The sequence below is a fragment of the Tupaia chinensis genome, unplaced genomic scaffold, assembly GCF_000334495.1.
Source record: "Tupaia chinensis unplaced genomic scaffold, TupChi_1.0 Scaffold000477_1, whole genome shotgun sequence".
NCBI lineage: Eukaryota > Metazoa > Chordata > Mammalia > Scandentia > Tupaiidae > Tupaia > Tupaia belangeri.
Genome location: NW_006159986.1, coordinates 2,004,833 through 2,031,520, shown reverse-complemented (window position 1 = coordinate 2,031,520; position 26,688 = coordinate 2,004,833). Strand labels below are relative to the sequence as shown.

Genomic DNA, 26,688 nt, shown 5'->3' with positions numbered 1-26,688 from the left:
GCCGGCCGCGGCCTCCTTGAGGCCTAGCGGAGCGAGGTTGGGAGGGAGCCCCATCTGGGGCCCCTGTCGGAGGCAGGATGTACCCCTTTTCCGCCAATCTCCCGAGAGTGGCCTGAACACCTGAGCACCCTCTTTTGGGGGCAGTTGCTAGCAAAGTGCATCCTCCTGACCAACTTAAAGGAAACGACCTCGGAGGAAGCCCTTGGGGTACGGCATGCCCGCCGCCCGCACCCCAAGAAAGTGTTTCCCCCTGTGGTTCGGCCTGTGAGACTTGAGCACTCACGGTGTGGCTTGGAGTCAAGGACGAAAGCTCTGACACAGTTGGCCCTGGGTTTGAAACCCGTCTCTGGCACTTCCTGGCTGTGTGGCTTTAGCCAAGTTGCTTAAACTCTCGAGATCTGCTTTCCCCACCCCTCACCCCCATTTCCCCAATCTGCGGTGGTGTCTTTTGAGTAGTTGTGACCTTTATAAACTAGTCAATAAGCCTATCCCGAATAAGGCATGTATTCAACATTTACTTGCCGAGTATATATATTATGGAAGCCACCACGGATGACTCCAGTGGTGGACAAATGTACAAACCTGCTCTTCACATTTATATTCTAGCCAAAGAGCAGTAATTTTTAAAATCAACAGTAGAGCCTAATGAACAGGGAGCTTATGGCAATTTTTCTCAGGGCTCCCCACCCTAAGGCCTGCTGGATATTGACAGCTCCATTCATGTCCGCAGGAAGAATACCTGCACTAAAGTCTTGCCTGTTCTTTAAGAGAAAGAGACCCGGTTCGATCATTGAGAAAATAAACTCTTTCCATGCCAGAATCCTTATTTCTTATGCTCCAGAGAATTTCCTTAAAATGCAGAAGTGAAAAATCATGTTTGTTTAACATAATGGTGGATGAAAGTACCCCAGAAGTCAGAGAAGTTACTTGCCTACTTGCTGCCATCTTGCTTAATAAGTTTGCTGTAGGATGCTTGCACTCACAGGAGGGAAAGTGAGAAAGCACCCCCCAGGGGGATGGCTGCCAGCAATCTATTCTCCTCTGGGATTTGGGGCACATGTGCACACGTGCCTGGTGTGTTTTTCAAGATGCAGGGTCCAAGGCTCGAACTGTGCAGTCGGCCACGTGGGATCCAGCTGCCTTAACCACCATGCCACTGGATGGCCCTATTTGCCCTCTTTGTAAAAATGAATTTTTGTCTCCTTGTACCTCCTGTTGTGTATATTGATGGAAGAAAAAGTTCCTTGTGGTGAGTTGGTATTACTAGGATAGAATTTACCAAGAATTGAGCAAGGTACTGGGAAATCAAGAACAAGTTACACAGTTCCTGTGTCTAAGCAGCACACATACTGGCCGTATTGACAGGTTGAAAAATAAAGTTACAGTAAACAGAATCATACATTCAGGTAAACCGGATAGAAATACAGGTGAGGGAGCGATTCTGCCCAGAGAGTTAATGAAAAAAAATTTCATTGAGGAGATAAAGGTTGAAAGGGACTGTGAAGGATGAATTAAGAGTTGTTCAGGTAGACTCTCAGAATTTATTCTGAGAAGCTATTTGCCAGTGTGAGAAGGTAAAGCTCATTATCATACCAGTTACCTTTGGCACTGCCTCCAGGAATAAAATGCTGCCCTATTTTAAGTTGTTATCCCAAAAGCAAGATAGAATTAGGATCAGGGAGCTGTCATATCTGGTAGGTCCATTGGGGTGAACTCTGATAATACATCACTTCCTTTTGGTGTTATCTTTTAATCAGCCTGAGTACATGTTTACATGGCATCAGCTAAATGTTTTCCATACAAGAGATGGCTTAGTATCACCAGAAAAAACCTGAAAGTGCATTTGTAATACTACTCTCAATATCCCCAGTAATTTGTTTTAGTCATTTAATTCTGATCTACCAAATGACCAACTAGAACTTGTGAAGTATGCAAAAGGCATGACTTACTAGGAGATAATGTGAAGTGATTTACTCAAATACCAGTTCAACTACCCTGTTCTTTAGGAGAACATTCTCTTATGCTTGCTGAGTTTTGATTCTCTTTTTTTTGTTCCTTTTTGTTCTTTTTTTATTTTAGTGTCTCAGATTCATTCTTAAGGAACTGAGAACTTAATCTTCCAAAATGTCAAGTAAGTTTCAATTTTTATATTTATCAATCTATATTAATAAGAGCCTAATGCCCTAGCAAATGGGAAATCCAAAATACTCTCATTTTTTTTTTCTTCAAAACAGGACCATTGGTAGTTTTGTTGCATAGTATTATATCTCAGTTGTTTACAAGAAGTTATTTATTTTCTTTCAAACAGAAAGACCATCTTATGCCCCACCTCCCACCCCAGCTCCTGCAACAGTAAGTTTTAATTTTCTTGTTAATGTAATAGCCAAGTCTGGCCTTGATACAAAAACCCAGATGTCTTCCAGTGACAGTCACTCAATCATCACAGCAATAGAATGAAAAATTCAACCAAAAAAAAAAAAAAAAAGAAACAGCTCTTCCTATTAAATAAAACAACTCTGCATCTTACCTTGAATCAGCCCCAACATTTAAAGAGACATATTGTGAAATTCCAATCTGCTATGCTCAGTTGTTATTTGGAACACACTTCTCTCTTGTTAATTTTCACTTCGAAGAGTCCTTAAGTTGATATTGAGTGAATGCTCATTCTGGCAATTTTTTTTTTAAACCTAACCTTCAACTGGTTATATATTTTTTCCTCCTTTCCTGTCCATATATAAGATTTTCATATTAAGTCAAACAATAAAGCTTCCAGTTCTATAATTACACTCATTGTAAATATCTTTATTTTCAAGCTGTTCAAGTAAGGATTTCATTATCTGTGGGTCAGATCTTGCTATTCAATTTTGTTCCACTCCATAAATTATATTTGTCTTGGTTTGAGAATTGATGTTTTATAGTGTCTAAATAATAGTTGTGAACTAGTTTCTTTTTTTCCCAGCAAGCTCTGGCCCAACTTGGTCAGCATGTAAAATAATTGTCCAACCCACAAAAAAGACTTAACAATAACTGTTCAGGCCTTGCTGAAATGGCTTCTTTTTTTTTTTTTTTTTTTTCTTCCCTCTCCTCCCTCAGGTTTTGTTTGTTTTTAACAAACACTGTTAGCATGACCATATCCCACAAAATCAGTTCTTTAATAGTTGTTAGCCCTTCCTTCCATACCTGCTACCATCTAAATTTCAGGCTAGTCTACTTTTCACCACTGATTAGGCCCTTGAATAATTTTGTTCTCTCCACTAGATGACTACTCTTATTTACTAACCTTCAGTTGTATGTTTTAGTTACTTTTATCAACAATTTGGTTTTCCTTAGTGAGATACTTTTTAAAAAGACACCGTTTCCTATGTTCTCCGTTTAATTTATATTACATACAGTTTCTAAAATTAATTCCAGTGGATCTTAAAGTCCTGTGCTTGGTTTGTTTTCTTTCTTAAATCAAAGAACATTTCTTATGACCCTCTCCATGGCACTCTGCTAGTGGCTATACAGGCGGAGTGGAACAGTTGAGATACTGACCTCAAAGAGCTCATCATGTTCTTCAGTTTTGGAAGTGGTATAATTATCCTGTTTTAGTTTCAATATTTTTTTAGTTCCCTTATCTTTCTTAACATTATTGCCTCCTAATGTTGAACACTGCTTCTCATTGTTTACGCAACCTTTGAAGGTATCATTCTGAGTAAATACTGCCTCTGGCAGTGTATAACATCTTAGAGGATGAACTTGATTTTGGGGAATGAAAATATTTCAAACACCAGTGTCCCCTTATGATTTGTCATTTCTCTACCATTATAATTTCACATCAACACACAAAATAAAGAAGACTAGGGATTAGAACTCCCAACAGAATGGATACTATATAATTATTCTCCTTCCTTTTTTTTTCCCTCATTACTTCTACTACCACCACTACCACCTCCTTCACCACCACCTTCACCACCACCCAAATGTACCACTCCAAGTAATAAACACTTCTTTTGTGCCTTTGTACTTCATCTGTGTTTAACCTTCTTAAATATGTTTAATTTGCGTCTTCTTTAACTATGTAGACTAGAAATTGATCAGCTGTTCTCTTTTCTCCTAAAGAGTATCATATATAATATCTGCTTTGAATGTCTTTCTTTCAGACACTAAAATATGTGCAGTGACATGTTTTAGAAAACTGTGTTTCTTTTGTAACATCAACAGCTTAATTGGGATGTGTTAAGTGTACTTTACATTATACAGTTCAGGACTGATACTGTCAATTGCATGTAAAGTTGAAATTCCTGTCACTTGTTTTGATTGAGCTTCATTAGGTAAAATATCTTACTTTTGGTCTCTCTGCTACATTCTTTTTATGCATTTTGCCTTGATTCTCATGAACATTGGATGCCATTGTATTAACCATGAGGCCACTGCTACGTAAGAGCCCATCTGTGTTTACATCAACACATAACTCACAAAAACTGAGAATTCTGTTGCTGCAATGAACAGTTGTGCTTTGAAAGATTGAGAGCTATCAGGAGACTAGATGACAAAGAAAATTCAAGTCTGTCAACTAGAAAAGTAATTTACATTAAGACAAAATGCAGAATTTGTTTGTGATTGACCTATGGAAGATGGATCAAAGAAGAGATGGAAGAAAAAGCCTCTAAAAGAATAACTGGGTTAAAAAGATCAGATAGTTCCCCAGAATGAAATCCATGCATTTCTTACAAGTCTTTGTTTTGAAATCATGTATGTGACATCCATTGAATCCAACATATGTTCTTTTCTATTGACAACTCCTGGCTTCCTGATTGGAGTCTCTTCTCATTTCTCACATTATATAAAATGATTTAAAACTGTCTTTGGAAGCAGATCCATTTCTTGTTTTTATTTGTTTTTAGTAGATGAATACATTGGTGGCATCCACATAACTGTCAAAGAAATCATGTTTTGTTTTGCATGTAGTGTTATCACACTCCAAGCCTTCCTATCTCGGATATCATATATTGCTAAGTTGTTGCATCATACTTTCAACCATAAAGTAATCCTGAATGTTTGAAACACTTCAGTGTATTGCTTATATAATAATAATAAGCCACACTCATTCACACACAAATACCCCAGCCCCTGCAAAAAGAAAGACAAAACAAAATAACCAAAAATTTCAAAAATGAAACACTTGCAGACTGGTTTCTCAATGAAAGAAAAATTTTATTTCCTCAATAAAAGAAAATGAACAATTACAACACATCATTGCTTGTTTAAATTCAGGTTGCTTTTGCATGCCATATGCAGATCATTTTTCATTTCTGTGTTTTCCTCGTTTGAGCTCATTTCTCATTCGTGTTTTTGTCTCATTTGTTTCCATCAGCAAATGCCCAGCACACCAGGGTTTGTGGGATACAATCCATACAGTCATCTCGCCTACAACAACTACAGGCTGGGAGGGAACCCGGGCACCAACAGCCGGGTCACGGTAGGAGAATCAACTATTACAGCATCCGGCAAACAACTGGAATTGACCAGAAATGCCTTCAGAGTTAGGTCCTTTTGAAAAAGAAGAGTAGCCATTTAAAAAAAAAAAAAAAAAAAAGTTAACCTGGCTTTTCATCTATTTTTCAACTTTCATTGTACAATCTTACGCTGAAGAAAAAAATAATGAGATCTGGATATGAATGTGGAAGAAAAATCCATTCTGTTTGGTGGTTGATAGGGAAAAGCCTTGGGCATGTAATGCTTATACTGTTTGTAGACAAACTGAGAATTTTTAATGGTTAAATACCCATTTTAAGGTGAAGAACTATTTTTTTCTAAGGTAATTGGCATTAGTCTCAGTTTCTTAGTAAAGGCTGGGCTTTCAGACCTGGCTTTTTCAGAGCTGGGAAGCTTTTGACTGGCTTACCAGTTTGAACCGCTGTACATAATGATTTGTCTTTTGGATTTAGTAGTTGACTTTCTGAGTTACTTCTCTCCATTTAAAAAGAGAAGAATATTTTAATGTTACCTCTCAAAATTGCAATATGAAATTACTTTAAAGTATCAGACCAGATACATACAGCTAAAAGCACATTTCTTGTCCATAGTATGAAGGATATAACTGAAATTTAGGAAGTTAAATTGAAGTGCTCAAAATAAGATACCAAAATTCAGTGGTAATTGAAATTTTATTTTAGAATAATCTTAAACTCCATTTAAGGAATTTTAGATATGAAAAAGAAAATAGTAACTATATGGGTGATTTACCAAAAATAAACAAAAATAAATCCAAAAGTCAAATACATACATTGGAATGTGGTATTGGTAAGAATTTACATAACCCAGAATGGCTATAAATTTTTTAATGCCTGGTTTTTGTTTGCTGTATTCATCAATAATAAATGCCTTTTATTTAATGTAACTTCAAAAAAGCCCTCTCACCCTGTAGTCAAGCTAGAACTGAAAGCTTGTAGCTATCAAACTACATGTCTATCTTGGTAAGCGTATCGCTTAGCTTGGTAGGTTTCGTTTGTCTAAATTTTTCATTGTTCCTACATAATTTGTACTTCATAAGCATATCAAGTTTTATGTGCCATGCATATTTCATGGTATCGGAAAAGAATTCTGACAGAGTGTGTATATGTATGCATTATGAAATGCATATAATTTATATGTGTATATAATACATGTTTTTCCCTGGCTTACGTATGTTGTCTCACAAGTGTAATGGGTGGCAAGGTTATCAAATGATACAGAACATTTTAATTTGTGAACAGAATCCATTTTGGATCATTCGTATTACTACATAAATTTATTTGTGGGCACTAAACGAGAATGATTATATTTAACAGCTCTATACAGTCAGCTCTTGATTATTTGTGTTAACGGGGTAATTATCACATTAGAATAATGTGGTTTGTGCAAGCACTTTGGACTTAACTTGGATGTAGCTGTGGGGATTCTCTGTTAAAGTGAGGTTGGTCGTGGAGACTTACTAGGGAAAGGAAAGTGTACTCACCAGTTGTGGGCCTGGGTCAGTCATTTGTTTCTCTCTCACTCCTGGGGAGTGGAGAGAACCTAGCATCTGAACGGGCAGTCGCTTCAGGGTAGATTAATATAGGAGAGTTGCTGGACCTGAAGAATTCAGTGTTTTAGTTTTTCATGGTTGTTTTCTTTGTATTATGATCCTCTTAACACCAAATTGAAATAGAATCAAAGTGTTGTGTAAAGGGCCTAGAAAATGTAGAGCTTTTACGCTACCTTTTCAGAATATATCATTTGTGTTAGGACCCAGTATCTCCAATTTTGACCATTAACATTGTTTTTTTAGTTTTGCTCTTCGTTGCATATACTCACTAGAGAGAGAAAGAGACATGGAGGGAAAGTGAGAAAGCACCCCCCAGGGGATGGCCATGCCGCAATCCCTTGTCTTCCATTCTCCTCTAAGGATTTTGGGCACATACACACACACACACACACACACACACACACACACACACACACACACGTGCCCAGCATATTTTCCAAGTTAGGAGACTAGGCCATTTCTTATTTCTGTGTTTTCCTTGTTTGAGCCCATTGCAGGACTTGAACCGCTAAATCAGCCATGTAAGGTCTAGTAACCACCATGCCCCAGCTAGCCCTGAAAGTGTTTTGATTTTAAGATAACCCCAGTTACACTTCTACACCACCCCCTTTTTCTTTTTTTTTGGCTTCTATTTCGTACCGTTGTCTGCAAATTATCTTAGTGATTTAAAGGAAGGATTCTGTGAAGTAGCTCCCCTGTAGGTTGTGTGGACATTGAATTTCCCTGACAACTCCAGTGCATGTGGATAGTCTTCGGACAGTAAACACCTCAGGTAATAGGTGAGACCTTTTGGAGCCCATGATAGCTGTAAGGTGGAATTCATTCCTAGTCAGTTCTTCATTCAGATAATGACTTAAATATACAGGTTTGAAAATAGAATGAGACACAATGTTTTAAAAAGCATATTCCTGTACCTTAATGGAAATTCTATCACAGAAAAAAGAAACTTAAAAAGATCCCTACTAGAGAAAGAACTGAGAACTGGGAAAGAAAAAACAAAAGCCTCTAAGGTGAATTTCACAAAATCATGGATAGTTAATAGGAAATTTCCTGACTTTAACTCTTTAACATAAGTATTGTTTTAGCAAGTGAGCGTACTTGTTTTTCCCCACCCCATTGCAAATTGGGAGCAGAAAACTAGAAAGAGGGAGATGCTACTAGAGGTTTCCTGATAGCAACAAGAAAAGAAACATAGCAAACAAGAAAACACACTCTTCTGGCTGTTTCGGAAGAAAAAGCCAACAATTTTCACACCTCAGACAAGGTTATAGCACTGCAAAGCAGTGGTTGTTTCTAACTGACTCTTAGGAGACAAGTTCAAATGAGTTCAGCGCGAACTATTTTTTTAGGAGTGTAAGCATTCTTGAGGTATTGTAGAAGCATGTGTGAGATGTTAAATCAAGGTGCATAGTGACACAAATCTTACTATTCTGAACTAAAATGGAATTACCTTTGCTGTCGGAGGTTTGGGTTTTGTGTTTTTGTTTTGTGGTTTTTAGGACTTTTTTTTTATTTTATATTTGTGGATTGATCAGTCAGCGTGATGAAAAGATTATCTCAACATGTAGATGATTGTTGTAACTTCCTTGGGAGAAAGGAGGGGAAATAGGCAAATCCATTTATGTTATAAAATGCTGTTCTTTGAGAAATAGCAAGTAGAATAGCAAATATTACTGTACTTTGATTTTAAAGTATTTTAAATTCATACAGCATGAAAGGATAGATGTTTTAGGGTTCTTTATCCCTTTTTAATTAAAAAAAAAAGAGTTAACAGTAGACTGCCACCTTCAGTTATGGGTACAATTCTAACTTTTTCTGAAATTCACTTCATGGAATTCTATTTGTATTGGATATGAGGTGGAAACGCTTTCTAATAACTTGAGGATTTGCATCTCTTCCTTTGACTCCATGACCGAAGTTTAGATTTATATTCAAAAAATGTCCTGATGCATTTTACATAGAAAACTACGTCATGACTTTTCCGACAATGTAATGGGAAATCTCTTCCTCCTCTAAAGAAGTCCTCCAACCTAAACTCCACTTATTGGCTCCTCACAGCTCCACTGTGAGAATTTTCATTCCCACCTTGGCTCCCTTCACTCCACTGCCACTGCTCACCAGAAACAGGGTCTGTCTGCACGGGTACAGTGGAGGTGTGGTGGGGACAGAAAGAGAGGAAATGCTGCTTCCCAGACGAAATGTTTCCTAACAATCTCATATATGAAGAAGTGGAGTCATTATATAGGGAAGGAAGGAGACCCTGGGAGAAAGAGAAAGCATGTCTTGATGATGTTGGAAAAGGGAACAAACACACATGCTGATCCCTGAACCCTTAAATGAAAACAGGTTGTAATTGGGGTCCCAGCTCAGAATGGAGGCGTGTCCCTGGGGATTTATTACAGCAACAACAGAAGGAGAGAGAACAAAGTGTCTCTTTAGCTTTCTGATAAGGATTTGCCAAGCCTATCTTTAGATAAGTAAAGCCAGCACTTCCTTCCCCTCAGCTAGTAGGAGAGTCAATATCAAGGGTCTTCAGAAACCTGGAAATGATATGTGATTCAGCCATGATTTTTCTTCTGGTCCTTCATCAAATGCAGGCATGTAGGGTAAGAAGAGACTAGGCACTTCAGAAATGAGCACCCTTGCCTGGGCATTATCTGGAGCATCAGCAGAGCTGTCTGGACTCTCTTGCCTAGGCCTTAGCCCATAGGAAGAACCAATTGCTCATCTTTTTCTGTCTTCCTTCCTATTTTTTCCTTGCACCTACTTTTTTCTTTGCCTTTAAGAAAAATTAATTTTTCAGTCTCCCCTTTTTTTGTACTGTTTCCCTTTTCTTCACATCCCAGCTCTTATTTTCCTCTTTCAGTCCTTACACAATTCCAAAATTGTTAATGGGATACAGATTTTTTTTTTATACAAGACCTGAAAAATAACATCCTCAGGCCCCCTGTCTGATCCAGGTAAAGTGTTTGCTCCTGCACTGTGGTTGGGACTGAGGACAAAGAAAGTGTGCTTTTAGTTGACACTTCTTGGCCTCCTTCTAAGAAAGCCACTAGATAACAGACATAGAACCTTACAAGAAATAAAATCTCTAGTCGAGGTAAAGGAGATAAGTAGGTTTGGCTTCCTCCTTGTGTTTTCAAGGTAGTTTGGGGGTCGTTGTTGTCGTTTACAGGGAGGTTCACTCCTGACAGTTGGGGTAGGTGCACAGCCCCCTTAGTGTGAGTGTGGTAAGTGCCAAGGGTTCATATTCTGGGGCAGATAATCAAGTGTTGACTGTATGTGTAACAGTAATTGACCAGAATAAAAGGGTGCCAGGTCATGTCCTCAATGTGAGATGTCTGATATATAACCATATATTTTTAATGTATGGATTATTATGTGATATTTTATTTGTTCTTACAGCCAGGTTGTCAAAGCAGTGGCAATAAGCTGCTAAGTAAAACGTTTTAAAAATTATGTACTTGAAGTCATTTTCTTTTGATGTGAACATTTCTGAATTTGCAGTGATAGCTATTTTCAGTCGAGAAAATAGAACAATCTTGTGTCCATGGACGAGTAGAAGAAAGGCGCATTAGAATTTTTTCAGTTTGCTGGTGAACTCCTTGCAGTTGAATAATGAATGTATTTAACTCTTTTGTAGGCGTCCTCTGGTATCACGATTCCAAAACCCCCAAAGCCACCAGATAAGCCGCTGATGCCCTACATGAGGTACAGCAGAAAGGTAGGCACCAAGAGCTGGACGGAGGGAGGACGCTGGCCTTGCTTCTAGGCCTCACTTCTCATTTCACACTGGCCTTGCTAGCTTTGCTGTGCATATTCAGAGGGAAGGACCAAAACAGTAGTTGTTAAAGAGATTAGCTCTGATTTCATAATCCCAGAACTAACACCCAACAAGAAGAACATGAATAAGCAAACTTAAAATCCCTAAGACAGGATGTGCTGTAGCCATTAATGTCTTTTGCAAAACATTTAATGACATGAGAAGAATGTTAAGTAACAAAAGGAATACACACCATAGGTATTAATGTCTAACTTAAGGGAGAGAAATAGCCTAGAAGACAATGGGTATCGCTAAGCACTAAACTTACCGTAATTTTTATTTTCTGTATATTGGGTTGTGAGGAAAGTCATCGTGCATTTTTGCATAGAAAAACAGAAAAATATGCCATGATTTTCCTGACGACCTAATACTCCCTTGAATTTTTCAGTTTTTTTGGTGATGAATTTGTATTACTCTTAAAATAAAAATGTAGCCAATATCTTTATTTAAGAGAAGAATATTTTAACCACTTCTAAAAATTAAAATATTTTTGGTCTCGATGTATTGTATTATGCAGATTAAGCACTTTCCTTCTGAATTCCACTTGGGCTTGTAGAGACATAGACTGTGTTATTAATCCACCTTAAGTGTCTACAGTGTGTAGAGGTCCTTGGCCTCTCAAACTGGAGTGTTTATGATTGAGGTGACATGATGTCCAAGATCTGCCTGGAAATAATCCAGTAGAGTAAAGATGAAACAAGATTGGCTAGCTGTTGATCACTGTTGAAACTGGCTAATGAGTACATAAGAATTTGATACTGTTCTCTCTGTTTTTTATGTTTGAAAGTTTTCATGTTAAAAAGTATTCTTAAAAGTCTGCATATTTCGGCATTAATGTTGACATTTCAACTGTTTCCTTTTTAAGGTCTGGGACCAAGTAAAGGCTTCCAACCCTGACCTGAAACTGTGGGAGATTGGCAAGATTATTGGTGGCATGTGGCGAGATCTCACTGATGAAGAGAAACAAGAATATTTAAACGAATACGAAGCAGAAAAGGTAGGGTTGGGGCTGCAGTGGGGTGGACACAGTAGAAAGTGCATGATGTTGATGTCTTGTTTTTAAGAGAAGCATAGATTTGGTCAGAAAGCTGAGGCTCTACTGAGGCTGTCTGCCTGCACCAAGTCACTTCATTTCTCTCCGCTTCAGACTTCTTATCTATAAAAAGGAAATCATTATTGTAACTCCCTGCTTACATCGTATCTTTAGATATCCAAATGAGTTCATCTAGGTATATGTTGTAACCCACAAAATGGTCATTATAAAACTGAAAAACATTTGAATTGCAGATAGAGTACAATGAATCTATGAAGGCCTATCACAATTCCCCTGCCTACCTTGCTTACATAAATGCAAAAAGTCGTGCAGAAGCTGCTTTAGAGGAAGAAAGTCGACAGAGACAGTCTCGCATGGAGAAAGGAGAACCTTACATGAGCATCCAGCCTGCCGAAGACCCAGATGGTAAAGAGGAAAGCTGGGGTTTTGTTTATGCTTTCTCTGAGAATTAAAATATGAGAAATCTCATAAGTATACGTTTTTAGTTCTTAAGTGAAAAACAAAGCATAATTCAAGTGTCATTTCCATATCTTGATTATTTTGAGTAAGACTGGTGAATTTCCCACAGAAACAGAAATATTCTCGTTAGTGCAGACAAGAGCAAAAATTATTTGCTTATGAAAATCTGTGTACTTAGTAAGATTTTTTAAGTCACAATGAGGATTTCACCCCAACTGCTTTTAAAAAGCTAAATGCCTCTAGTTACATTCTGTTTTTTTCATTGGTTCCCTAAACTAAAAGCTCTTAAGGGAGAAAGTCAATGAGTGAGTAGAGTATCATGAAATTTTCTTTTCCAGTTAATTCAGAAAGCCAGTAAGAATTTATAAATATAGCTCATGATACCACCACTCAGGACACACCCATACACATTTTATACAGTCACATACACTGTATGTGACTCAAAATGGCAGAGCTTCCTCATCCGCCTACCTCAAATAGTTTGCAGGTGTACAGATTGCTCCTCCAGGCCTCTGTAGCCAGGCAGGGTCTGAAGCTGCAAGGAGCCCCAGCGATCGCTACCTCCAGCCATAAGCAAGCAGAGCTAGCATTCTGTATAAATGTTAATATTTTCTCTATGAGCTTCTATTGATGTGGGAAAGTTTGGACACTGTAGCCACAAGTGCCAAAAACATTAAGAAGCTAATTTAAAATCCAATTTAAAAATAAGCAGAAACAGGGAAGAAGCTTATAAGAACTTTAAAGAAGATACCCATGAGGGAGGAAGTACCACCTAAAGACAAGGACAAATTGATATACTTAAAAGGAGAGAAAAACAAAAAATGATTTTTTAAAAGAATGGACTAAGGTAATGATAAATGTTTTCAGAAATAGGCAGTAGAATATGATAATATAGGGAATAGAATACGGAATAGAAACATTGAGTGTTAAGCATACTCAGCAGTGCTAGAGACATACTGGAGACCTTAATTATTCAAATTAAATGACTAACATAAAAGAAACGTACAGAACTCAAAAAAATAGAAGATCCAGTCTACAAATAATTGAGAGTGAGACAGGGTGGTGGTTGGGAGGGTGGGAATCAATACAGGAAGAAACAAAGACTAGCAACATAGTAGCCGCAAGCAGGAAATAATTAGTTTTCATTTAGCAAAAGGTAATAGCATGAACATTGAGAACTAAAAAGATTCACTCAAGAATAGCCTCAAACTTGTGGCCATTATGCTTTTAAGTTTAAAACAGATCTTAAAACTGTTGGTAGGACAGGTATAAGAATGACTTTAGGGGGCCAGCAGATGGCATAATGGTTGTATAGCTGGACTCCCATGTAGTCGATCACAGTTTGAATCTCGGACCCGACAGCTAAAAACTCACACCAGGCGCCTGTGTATGCATGTCCAAAATCCCGAGAGGAGACTGAAGGAGAAGGGATTGCAGCATGTCCATCCCTCCTGGGGGGGTGGGTGATTTCTTGCTTTCAGTCTCTCTAGCAAGTGCACACACCCTATAGCAAAAATCTCCCCGCCCCTCCCAAAAGAATGACTTTAGACCTTGGACTTCATTAAATAGAAAGAACACCTGAAAGGCAGAAATGTACATAAAACCAAGAGAAAAGTGTCATTTCTTGAGAACCACAGCCACTAATTTCTTTAACAGGACCATCAAGAGATCTATAAGGTATAAGCAGCTATCTACACAAGGCAGAGAAGGCTTTTTTGCTTATTTATTTATTTAAGAAGAGTGTGCATGCTCACAGGAAAGAGAAGGAAAGTGAGAAATCATGCCCAAGGGGGGTGGCCACACCACAGTCCCCCCTTCTTTTTCTCAGGATTTTGGACACACACACACACACACACACACACACACACACACTTGGCATATCCCTTAAGTTTCTGGGTCCAGAACTTGACCAGCCCTGTTGGCCATGTGGATTCCAGCCTCCCTAGCCTCCACACCACCTGCTGACCCAGAGAAGGCTTTTTCAAATGATAGACTACTCATGAAAAAAATAGATAGTGAATCAGATAACTAGAAAAACTATCCTCCCATTAAAAAAAAAGAAAAGAAAAGAAAATTTAAAAATTAGACAGCTGAAGTACAAGAACAAGCCCAAAGCCCAAATTACTGAGACTTTATTTCCCTGCCCAGTGGTCAGCAGTGGAGCTGTGTAAATGAAAGAAGGAAGCAAAACTAACAAAGATAACCAAGTTGGAGGGAGCATAAATATATTGTGTATAACCTTAAATGTGAATAGCTCTTCCTTAAAAGTAAAAACATCGCAGAATTTAAGAAACAAAATTTATCCTCATAGTTTTAATTTCAGAAGTGTGTATATATATATATATATACACACACACACACACATATATATATATATACACACACACATATATATATATCCAAAACGAATTACTCAAAGGGAAAGCAGAAGTAAGTTTTTTTACTCTTTCCAAAAACAACAATTTGTAACTGTGACATTTATGAGAGTTCTAAGAGCTACTCAAGTTCCAGATAATAAGGGAGGTGCTAGCCTGTGATGTAGCAGCACAGCGCAGGCCTCTAGCAGGCTGTCCTTGGGCGTGGTTCCTCCATTCCGGTGGGACACAAAGGCTGACAGGTGGTTCAGAGAGGGACATTTGTCTTTATGTGTATTGCTTAATAGAGAGGTCTTAAGTGATTAATTTAAATAAAGTAAAGTGATAGCATAAGTTGTTAGCAGATATATGAAAAACCGATAGAACAAGTGGCTGAGTTTAGAGACACTGTTGGCTAAGTCCTAAAAATAAGCATATAAACCAGACCCACAATTTATGTATGTTATGTGTAGGAGCTTAAATAACACCATTACTCACTGAAAAAAATGAATTAAAATTGACAGAAAAGTAAAAATAAATTTGGGAACTAGCCACATGGCCTAGTGTTAAAGGGGGAGCCAGATCCCACATAGCTGACCATGGTTCAAATCTAGCACCTAGTGGGGGCTGTAAAAACATTCTGGGTACATGTGTGTATGTGCCCAAAATCTTGACAGAATGGAGAAATGAAGAAGGAATTAGGATAAGACCATACCCCTCCAGGGAAGTGCTCTCTTCTCCCTCTCCTCTCCTCTCATCTCTGGTGCGTGCACATGCCTTCCAGCAGATTTTTAAAAATAAATAAATAAATAAATTTGGCAAAGATTCCCTCCTTCCATAAAATTACTTTAGGGCCTTGTTATTTTTTGTTTAAGATTTTTGCCATAAGGTGTGTGTGTTTGCCAGAAACAGAGAAAGTGAGAGGAACAGCGAGAACTCACCCCCTGGGGGATGGCCGCACCACAGTCTCTTTTTCATTCTTCTGGGATTTGCACACTTACCTGGCTTGATTTTCAAGCTGCTGGATCTGGGACTCAAACCTTGTTCAAGTGCATGGAAATCTAGCACCTTAACCACCATGCTACATGCTGGCCCCAATGTTTTGTTAATCTAGTAAAATATAACACTGTCCTAAAAAACAGCATAGTCCGGGGAACCAGCAGTTAGCGTAATGGCTATGTCGCTGGACTCCCACGTAGTCGACCGCGGTTCGTGTCCCGGACCCGGTGACTTGAAACTCACGCCGGGCACGTGTGCGTGCGTGCCCAAGATCCCGAGAGGAGAATGGAGGAGAAGGGATTGCGGCGTGACCATCCCCCCTGGGGGGTGATTTCTCGCTTTCTGTCTCTATGTCTCTCTCTGTCTGTCTGGCGAGCGCACGCGCCCTACAGTGAAAATCTCTCAAAAAAAAAAAAAAAAAAAAAAACGGCATAGTGCTAGAGATAATGTTTTTCTGCATTGATAAGTTAATTTTACAAGTGGGCATTTTCATTTCTTTAATTATTTTTTTGAGAGGTTTTTTGGTTTGTTTTTTTGCTATAGGGCACATGTGCTCACCAAAAAGAGAGAGAGAGAGAGATAGAAAACGAGAAATCACCCCCAGGGAGGATGGCCACGCTGCAATCCCTTCTCCTCTATTCTCCTCTTTGGATCTTGGGCATGCACACACACACACCCGGCATGAGTTTAAGCCACCAAGTCCGGGACTCGAACTATGGTCGACTACGTGGGAGTCCAGCAACATAGCCATTATGCCAACTGCTGGTTCCCATTTCTTTAAAAAAGTGTTACAGTGACAAAATACTGTCCAGTTTGTATGTTGTTCATCAGTTGTTAAGTACCTTAAGTTATTACCAAGATTGAAACACTCAGCAGAATTTCCATAATTGCCATCATAAATAGCCTTCACATTGCTTCAGAGACCAAAAGAAAAGCAGTTATTATTTCATTTGTGTTTCAGCAAAATCTTCAGACACATCATCATTTAAGGACTTTGTAAGAGCAAATTTCTCTTAACATTTTTTTATTTTGACCTATTAAAACTAAAACTTTTTTTGAAATTAAAAAACGTCTTAAAAATATTAATTGATACTTATTTAATGACTGCAGTAAGCTATATAGCTCCAGTGAGGTGCTACTTTATAGTATATTTACTCACTGAGGTTTACTCCTAAAGTCAGACATGCATTCATAAATATGTATATATCAGGGCTGGCCGGTAGTATGGCGGTCAAGGGTGCTGGACTCCCATGTGGCCAACCACTGTTTGAGTCCTGGACCAGTGGCTTGCTTTCTCACTTTCTTTCTCTCCCTCTCTCTCTGTCCCTCTCTGGTCAAATAAAAATAAGTAAATGAATAAATAAAGTTAAATAAAATATGTATTTAACATTATTTTTAAAAATAAAATATGTATATATCAGCTGTTCTTGCTTTTGAAAGTCTTTAATTAAGATCTTTAGTGAATCAATAAAATGTGAAAATAAAAAAGACATGGAAAACGATTATACATACCAGAGACAGTATGGGAGAAGGGGGGTAGTTGGCAGAGGGTGAGAGGTAGGAAATCGGGGGGGTGAGGGGCAAAATATATAAGAAACAAGAAATTGAAAATTACTTGATTATAACACGTATGGTAATATCCTTGATTGAGCCAGTATACTATGTATACTGGGTGGAAAATCTCATTTTGTATACTGTATTGGTGTACAGTGAATGACTGCAAATAAATAAATAAATAGACTTTGCGAGGAAAACCATACTTTGGCGAATGCACTCACACGCTCCCTGTATGGTTTTCATTAAGTGATTACCCTGGTGTCTCATGATGCCAGTCAGGCAAATGAGGCCCACTGTCCCTTGATAATTGTTAACAGTGTCAGACTCTCTTGGTTACTGATGACCTAATTTCCAGAATACCTTGTCCTCTCCAGATTATGACGATGGCTTTTCCATGAAGCACACAGCCACCGCCCGCTTCCAGAGGAACCACCGCCTCATCAGTGAGATCCTTAGTGAGAGTGTGGTGCCAGACGTCCGGTCAGTCGTCACAACAGCTAGAATGCAGGTCCTCAAACGGCAGGTTCAGTCCTTAATGGTTCATCAGGTAAAGTCACATGATACCCTGTACCATAAAATGAACCTGTGCCACAGATGCCAGGTGACGAGGTTCCTATGCCATGCATGAATGTGCCTGTTAAACATTTCCACCTGACCTGTTCCTGATCTGGAAAAGGGCTATAAGGGAGTAAACCTTTCCCAGAAGTTAAGAGAGTCATGAAAAACTGTAATGTAGAAACTTGTACAGGAAAGCATATTCATTAAGAAATATATGTGAACTTCAGAATTTTCTTTTTTTTTTGGAGAGGTTTTTGCTATAGGGCGCATGTGCTCGCCAGAAAGATGGAGAGAGACAGAGAGACAGAAAGCGAGAAATCACCCCCCGGGGGAGGGGGGCATGGCCACACCACAATCCCTTCTCCTCCATTTTCCTCTCGGGATCTTGGGCATGCACACACGCACGCCCAGCATGAGTTTAAGCCACCGGGTCCAGGACTTGAACCGCGGTCATCTACATGGGAGTCCAGCGACATAGCCATTATGCTAACTGCTGGTCCCTGAACTTCAGAATTTTGAGACATTTTGTTCCCCTTCAGTGCTTTAGTAAATGTTTCTTCCCAAAGAAATTGCTCAGATCTGAAACAGTATTTTTAACATTTACTTATTAATCATTGTCATTTCCCTATGCTACATTTTATATGTTTAAAATATTTTTCTTTAAATAATTATTTATTTAATTTTATTTATTCATTCATTTATTTTAATTTGACCAGAGAGAGATACACAGAGAGAGACAGAGAGAGAGAGAGAGAGGGAAAGTGAAAAAGCAAGCCACCAGCTCCAGTATTTGAACCACGGTCAGCCATGTGGGAGTGTCCAGCACCTTAACCACCTCACCACCTGCTGGTACCCGAAAATCGTAACTAGACTCATGTAATGAATTATTTAAATTAAAAATTCAAAGCATGATTTGTCACACTGTTTAAAAACGAGGAGCTTTAAGAAAATAGCCATATCTTCTGTGTTTGTCATTCGCTTTAGAGAAAATGATTAGAAACCCTGTTCATGTGTCTTACAGCGAAAACTAGAAGCTGAACTTCTTCAAATAGAAGAGCGACACCAGGAAAAGAAGAGGAAATTCCTGGAAAGCACAGATTCATTTAACAATGAACTTAAAAGGGTATCTGATGAATGCATTAATGATACTTTAATCACTGTTATTTTTTTTCCTAAAATTATGTTCTTACTGAATGTTGTTTACTTCGAAACAGGGTTTAACCTGTAAACCTCTTTAACCTCCATAAACTGTTTGCTTTATAAAATTATTCTCATTTTCTGGCAAAACTGTACTAAACTTGACATCATACAGTGTATATGTATGCACTAGGCCTATAGATGTTAGTGTCTCGGGCTGTTTTAATTCAGACTTCCATACGACCTGAATTACTCTCATTTACTGGGATTTATTTATCAGGTGTCTTCCTTAGATGTAGTTCACAGTTTGTGCTCAAACAAATCTAGTATTCAACAGCCTGCAATACAAAATAGCAGGTGATCTGGTACTTTTAATGTTGCCTCTCCTACCACTCTGTAATAGTGGCCATCATGTGGCTGGTAAGGCAGTTTTCTTTTCCTCTAGGCACAAGAGTTTCAGAGAAGACCTAGAGCCATGTTTTTTCTCATATATATTACCTATATAATGTTATATGTTACGTATTTATATATATATATATATATAAATCACTATATTATATTGGGTTATTGGAAAAGTCATGACGTCTTTTTTTTCTGTTTTCCTGTGCAAAAATGTATCATGACTTTTCCAATAACCTAATATGTGTAATATATGTGTGTATACATTTCACAGGCAAGAAGATCCATATTTTGAAGTATTTTCTTAAAGATTATAAGAGAACGGGACCAGCAGTTAGCGTAATGGCTATGTCGCTGGACTCCCATATAGTTGACCGCGGTTCGCGTCCCAGACCCGGTGGCTTAAAACTCATGCCAGGCGCGTGTGCGTGCATGCCCAAGTTCCCGAGAGGAGAACGGAGGAGAAGGGAGTGTGGCGTGACCCCATCTCCCCTGGGGGGGTGATTTCTCGCTTTCTGTCTCTCTGTCTCTCTCTGTCTCTCTCTGTCTTTTTGGCAAGCGCATGTGCCCTATAGCAAAAACCTCTCCAAAAAAAAGAAGAAAAAAAAGATGTTAAGAGAACATCACTGAGAGTTTTATTTTTTTTTTTGACCACTAGTTGTGCGGTCTGAAGGTAGAAGTGGACATGGAAAAAATCGCAGCTGAGATTGCACAGGCAGAGGAACAGGCCCGCAAAAGGCAGGAGGAGAGGGAGAAGGAGGCGGCAGAGCAAGCGGAGCGGAGTCAGAGCAGCCTTGGTCCTGAGGAAGAGCAGGCGGCAAACAAAGCTGAGGAGAAGAAGGACGACGAGAGCCTGCCGATGGAGACAGGTAATCCACTGTAACATGGAGGAGGTGTCCAGGCTTGTCACAGCTGTTGGTGTTTCTTTCTGAATGCTTTCCAGAAGTCACTATTAATTGTGTCTCCTGAGTTCTCTGAGTGACTAACCCAATTCTTTGCAAATCTAACGTCTCTAGTAGATTCACTCAAAATGTTGCTGTCGGTACAAAACGGCAGTGGTGCCCTGTCCTCAGTCTTGCTGTGTGTGGTCTTGGTTGTGTACCCAGATTGATTCATGTCATTTTTGGCTGGGAAATATAAAGTAGAAGAATACAGTGGTTAAGGACACTGTTTGGAACCTGACAGATCCAGATCTAATCCTGTTCATTCCACTTACCAGCCGCAACTTTGGGTGGCTAATTTATTCTTATTCCCAGTTTCCTCATTTGTAGTATCTAATATTTGCCTCTGAGAGTGAGTTTAGGAGTGGATTTGACATGGTGTTGACACTCAAATTTTTTTAGGTTCTGTTTTGTTTTGTTTTGCTATAGGGCATGTGCGCTTTATGGAGAGAAAGAAAGGGAAAGTGAGAAATTACTCCCCAGGGGAGATGGCCATACCACATTCCCTTCTCCTCCTTCTCCTTTTAGAATTTTGGGTACGCACATACACATGCCTAAAGTCACTGGGTCTGGGACTTGAACCTCATTCACGCATGTGAGAGTTTTAGTACCTTAACCACCACACCACCTGTTGGCTTCAACACTCAGTCTGTTAACATTTATCATTAATAGTATCTAAGCTAGATTTGATTATTGCTCTTACAGTTGCTTGCCTTTGGTATCCTAGGACAGCGTTCAGCAAAGTAAAACCTGCAAGCCAGATCCTGCCCGCCCATTTCTGTGTACCAGGTTTTTAATGTTCACAGCCACATCGGCTTTAGGGCTCAACAGTGTAGTGGTGTGATTGTAACACAGACTGTTCAGTCTACAGAGTTGAAACTATCTAATCTCTTTAAAGAAAAAGATTGCTGATCCCATCCTAGGAAAACTCTTTCTTCCAGTTGTACCAATTTTCCTGATTAAAAGCATTTCTTGGGCCAGCAAGTGGTGTAGTGATGATTAAGGCACTGGACTCCACATGGCTAATAGTGGTTCAAGTCCCAGATCCAGCAGTTTGTAACTTATGCCTGCCGTGCGTGTGTGCATGTGTTTGTGTGTGTGTGTGTGTGTGTGTGTGTGTGTGTGTGTCCAAAATCCCAGGAGGAAAATGGAGAAGGAATTGCAGTGTGGCCGTTCCCCCACCCCCTACCATGAGCCTACCACTCTGTAATAGTGGCCATCATGTGGCTGGTAAGGCAGTTTTCTTTTCCTCTAGGCACAAGAGTTTCAGAGAAGACCTAGAGCCATGTTTTTTCTCATATATATTACCTATATAATGTTATATGTTACGTATTTATATATATATATATATATAAATCACTATATTATATTGGGTTATTGGAAAAGTCATGACGTCTTTTTTTTCTGTTTTCCTGTGCAAAAATGTATCATGACTTTTCCAATAACCTAATATGTGTAATATATGTGTGTATACATTTCACAGGCAAGAAGATCCATATTTTGAAGTATTTTCTTAAAGATTATAAGAGAACGGGACCAGCAGTTAGCGTAATGGCTATGTCGCTGGACTCCCATATAGTTGACCGCGGTTCGCGTCCCAGACCCGGTGGCTTAAAACTCATGCCAGGCGCGTGTGCGTGCATGCCCAAGTTCCCGAGAGGAGAACGGAGGAGAAGGGATTATGGCTTGGCCATCTCCCCTGGGGGGGTGATTTCTCGCTTTCTGTCTCTCTGTCTCTCTCTGTCTCTCTCTGTCTTTTTGGCAAGCGCATGTGCCCTATAGCAAAAACCTCTCCAAAAAAAAGAAGAAAAAAAAGATGTTAAGAGAACATCACTGAGAGTTTTATTTTTTTTTTTGACCACTAGTTGTGCGGTCTGAAGGTAGAAGTGGACATGGAAAAAATCGCAGCTGAGATTGCACAGGCAGAGGAACAGGCCCGCAAAAGGCAGGAGGAGAGGGAGAAGGAGGCGGCAGAGCAAGCGGAGCGGAGTCAGAGCAGCCTTGGTCCTGAGGAAGAGCAGGCGGCAAACAAAGCTGAGGAGAAGAAGGACGACGAGAGCCTGCCGATGGAGACAGGTAATCCACTGTAACATGGAGGAGGTGTCCAGGCTTGTCACAGCTGTTGGTGTTTCTTTCTGAATGCTTTCCAGAAGTCACTATTAATTGTGTCTCCTGAGTTCTCTGAGTGACTAACCCAATTCTTTGCAAATCTAACGTCTCTAGTAGATTCACTCAAAATGTTGCTGTCGGTACAAAACGGCAGTGGTGCCCTGTCCTCAGTCTTGCTGTGTGTGGTCTTGGTTGTGTACCCAGATTGATTCATGTCATTTTTGGCTGGGAAATATAAAGTAGAAGAATACAGTGGTTAAGGACACTGTTTGGAACCTGACAGATCCAGATCTAATCCTGTTCATTCCACTTACCAGCCGCAACTTTGGGTGGCTAATTTATTCTTATTCCCAGTTTCCTCATTTGTAGTATCTAATATTTGCCTCTGAGAGTGAGTTTAGGAGTGGATTTGACATGGTGTTGACACTCAAATTTTTTTAGGTTCTGTTTTGTTTTGTTTTGCTATAGGGCATGTGCGCTTTATGGAGAGAAAGAAAGGGAAAGTGAGAAATTACTCCCCAGGGGAGATGGCCATACCACATTCCCTTCTCCTCCTTCTCCTTTTAGAATTTTGGGTACGCACATACACATGCCTAAAGTCACTGGGTCTGGGACTTGAACCTCATTCACGCATGTGAGAGTTTTAGTACCTTAACCACCACACCACCTGTTGGCTTCAACACTCAGTCTGTTAACATTTATCATTAATAGTATCTAAGCTAGATTTGATTATTGCTCTTACAGTTGCTTGCCTTTGGTATCCTAGGACAGCGTTCAGCAAAGTAAAACCTGCAAGCCAGATCCTGCCCGCCCATTTCTGTGTACCAGGTTTTTAATGTTCACAGCCACATCGGCTTTAGGGCTCAACAGTGTAGTGGTGTGATTGTAACACAGACTGTTCAGTCTACAGAGTTGAAACTATCTAATCTCTTTAAAGAAAAAGATTGCTGATCCCATCCTAGGAAAACTCTTTCTTCCAGTTGTACCAATTTTCCTGATTAAAAGCATTTCTTGGGCCAGCAAGTGGTGTAGTGATGATTAAGGCACTGGACTCCACATGGCTAATAGTGGTTCAAGTCCCAGATCCAGCAGTTTGTAACTTATGCCTGCCGTGCGTGTGTGCATGTGTTTGTGTGTGTGTGTGTGTGTGTGTGTGTGTGTGTGTGTCCAAAATCCCAGGAGGAAAATGGAGAAGGAATTGCAGTGTGGCCGTTCCCCCACCCCCTACCATGAGATGATTTCTCACTTTCCCTCTCACTATCTCTCTGGCAAGCGCACACACCCTATGACAAAATCCTTAAAAAAAAATTCTTCAAGGTAAAAAAATGACATGTAAAACTTAAGTAATATATGGATTAAATTTATTATTGCTTGAAATTTTTAGATCAACCTACGTCCTGGTGGTATCTTGACCCTGCCTAGTGCACTGTGTAAACAGGACAAAACTAAAGTTAGGGAAGACTGCCAGAGGCTGCCTAGACCATCTTGGCAAGAAGTGGCAGGGATAGTAGTCATAGTCACACTTGCACTCAAATGACAGCCATCTGGAAAACATTTAATAAAGCGTAGATATCATTATCAGCTATTTCTACAAAATGTAATTCAGCAGATTAACATTTCAGATAGTCAGCAGATTTATTTCGGATAGATTAACTTCAGATTTTAAGTTTCATTATCTGAGCCTCTTTCTGTTTTGTATGAATGCTTTTATCATAACAGATTTGGAATATGAGCACATATTTGTGGTTAAAATGAGAACTTGAGAATTGAAGTTCTTTGCTCATTTTGCAACTAGACAAAACACTTAGTCCTTTGCCACTATTTTGTCACCTTTGAATGGGACATGTCTCACGCTTTATAGATCTTTACTCAGATCCTGTCCTGGTAGTTTAAGGGGGAAAAAACAAAGAAAATGATTTGAGACTTAGAACCAAAACCTCATGCTCTGAATTTCTTATAGGAAATAGCCCAGCATGACTTTTAACAAATTATCTAGGGACCAGTTGGTATAATGGCTATGTCGCTGGACTCTCATGTGGTCGACTGCAGTTCAAGTCCTGGACCTGGTGGCTTAAACTCACACGGGGCGCATGTGCAGGTGTGCCCAAGATCCTGAGAGGAGAATGGAGGAGAAGGGATTGCGGCACAGCCATTCCCCTGTAGGGTGATTTCTCACTTTCTGTCTCTCTGTCTCTCTCTCTGTCTTTTTGGTGAGCGTATGTGCCATATAGCATAAACCTCTCAAAAAAAAAAAAATCTAAAATACTAACCTTATATTATTTTCACACCTGCCTTCTCTTCATTATTCAAAGAAAAGCACTACAGAACAGCATTGTTCAATTGAAATAAAATGCAAGTCACATGTAATTTTAAATTTTCCAATAGTGACCTTTCTTTTTTTTGGTCTTGGGCACATGTATTTGTCAGAGAGACAGAGACAGACAGAGAAGGAAAGTGAGAAATCATCTTCTGGAGGGTATGGGTACACTGTAGTCACTTCTCCTCTCAGGATTTTAGGCAGGCGCGCATGCGCGAACACATATACACACACAGACACACACACACACACACAGTGTATTCTTTTAGCCACCAGATCTGGACCTAAAATTACAGTGGGCCATGTGGAATCCAGTGTCTTAACCACCATACCACCTGCTGGCCCACTGGTGACATTTGTAAAAGTTAAAACAGTTGAACAAAACAAATAAAATTGATTTATTTTTCAAGCGAGATTTTTGCTATCAGTTGCATGCTTTCGCTGGAAAGACAGAGACAGAAAGCAAGAAATCAACCTCCGGGGGGATGGCCACACTGCAGTCCCTTCTCTTCCATTCTTCACTCAGGATTTTGGGCACACACGCACACACCCCCGGTATGAGTTTCAAGCCTCTGGGTCCAGGACTCAAATCATGGTCAGCCATGTGGGAGTCTAGCAACATACCCATTATGCCATCCGCTGATCCCAGTAAAATTTATTTTAATGATATATTTACTTAACTCAATATATCCTAAATAGCATTTCAATATGTAGTCAACATTTTAAAATTATTAACTTTTTAATACTTTTATACTATTGGGTCGTTGGGAAAGTCATGATACATTTTTGCATAGAAAAATACATCATCATGACTTTCCCAGTAACCTAATACGTCTTTACAGTCCAGCATATTTTATAGTGGTACCACATCTCAGTTCAGAAGCTGTTTTCATCAGAAATACCTGTATTTTAGAGTTTGTACATTAATAGCTAAAAAGATTTTTCTCACCTAATAGTTCCAAACAAGTTCTAAGTCACATTGGCCCATTTCAAGTGCTTGATGAGCAGTGTGGCTAGCAGCTACCATCTTAGCACCACTGGATACCATCCACATAATTAGAGTACATTTTTATCTTGGAACTAGCAGTGACAAATGTCCCCTGTGATTACAGAGGAGACACACCTTGAAGAGACGACAGAAAGCCAACAGAACGGGGAAGAAGGCACGTCTACTCCTGAGGACAAGGAGAGTGGGCAGGAGGGGGTCGACAGCCTGGCAGAGGAGGGAACCAGTGATAGCAACACTGGCTCGGAGAGCAACAGTGCAACAGTGGAGGAGCCACCGACAGACCCTATACCGGAAGACGAGAAAAAAGAATAAATGTTGCCTTGTTTTATGTGTTCTAAATACTTTTTTTAAATGAAAAAAAAAAAGTGTGTTTTGGTTTTAATGGTGTTATGTGGTTTGTGTATTAGTTGTTTGTTTGGGGTTGTTTTTTTTTTTTTTTGGTTTTTTTTTTTTTTTTTTGGTTTTTTACCTATATCACACCACCAAAGGCTTTTGGACCATTTAGCATCATGAGCCTAATGGCACGGTCACCTACCTTTCTTAAGCATTTGTGAAGTGGCTCTTTTCTTTGGATCTTGTTCCTAGCCCTCAACTACTGAAAGCCTCAGAATTTAGATCGAGAAAATACCCACCTCTTATAGAGAATTATCCTTGGATGCTGCAGAATCTACTCTTAAGGATGCCTTCCTACAGCTCACTCGGGTGCTTACCAAAGCCATAGCTTTAAACCTCCCAGTCCCCTTCAGCAGCTTCCTCAAAGTCCCTCTTGTTTACTTCTGCAAAGAGTAGCTTCTTGAAAATGTAGTCATATATGAGTGTGTTTTGTCTCCTTACCCTTTTTTAATCTTTAATCAACATCAGCTACCAAGAGTCATGTTAAGGAGTTGAGTGTAGTCTGTAACTGACTACACTTGGATCGCATTG

The 26,688-nt window shown here is 39.4% G+C and overlaps 1 protein-coding gene across 1 annotated transcript; it reads left to right on the top strand.

Moving 5' to 3' along the window:
- The first annotated feature begins 2,066 nt into the window (after nucleotides 1–2,066).
- Nucleotides 2,067–26,146, top strand: SMARCE1 (SWI/SNF related BAF chromatin remodeling complex subunit E1). The gene is made up of 10 exons (XM_006155942.3): nucleotides 2,067–2,131; nucleotides 2,309–2,352; nucleotides 5,357–5,461; nucleotides 10,692–10,772; nucleotides 11,737–11,868; nucleotides 12,159–12,330; nucleotides 17,669–17,841; nucleotides 18,874–18,975; nucleotides 20,047–20,257; nucleotides 25,868–26,146. Exons 1-10 carry the CDS (start codon nucleotides 2,125–2,127, stop codon nucleotides 26,074–26,076), a joined length of 1,236 nt encoding a protein of 411 aa, XP_006156004.2. The 5' UTR covers nucleotides 2,067–2,124; the 3' UTR covers nucleotides 26,077–26,146.
- The last annotated feature ends 542 nt before the right edge of the window (nucleotides 26,147–26,688 follow it).

Bases quoted from the DNA above. Each gene is read 5' to 3' on its own strand.
- SMARCE1 (XM_006155942.3), top strand. The intron at 5,462-10,691 runs GTAGGAGAATCA...ACTCTTTTGTAG, and splicing joins GCACCAACAGCCGGGTCACG to GCGTCCTCTGGTATCACGAT. The intron at 11,869-12,158 runs GTAGGGTTGGGG...TTTGAATTGCAG, and splicing joins ACGAATACGAAGCAGAAAAG to ATAGAGTACAATGAATCTAT.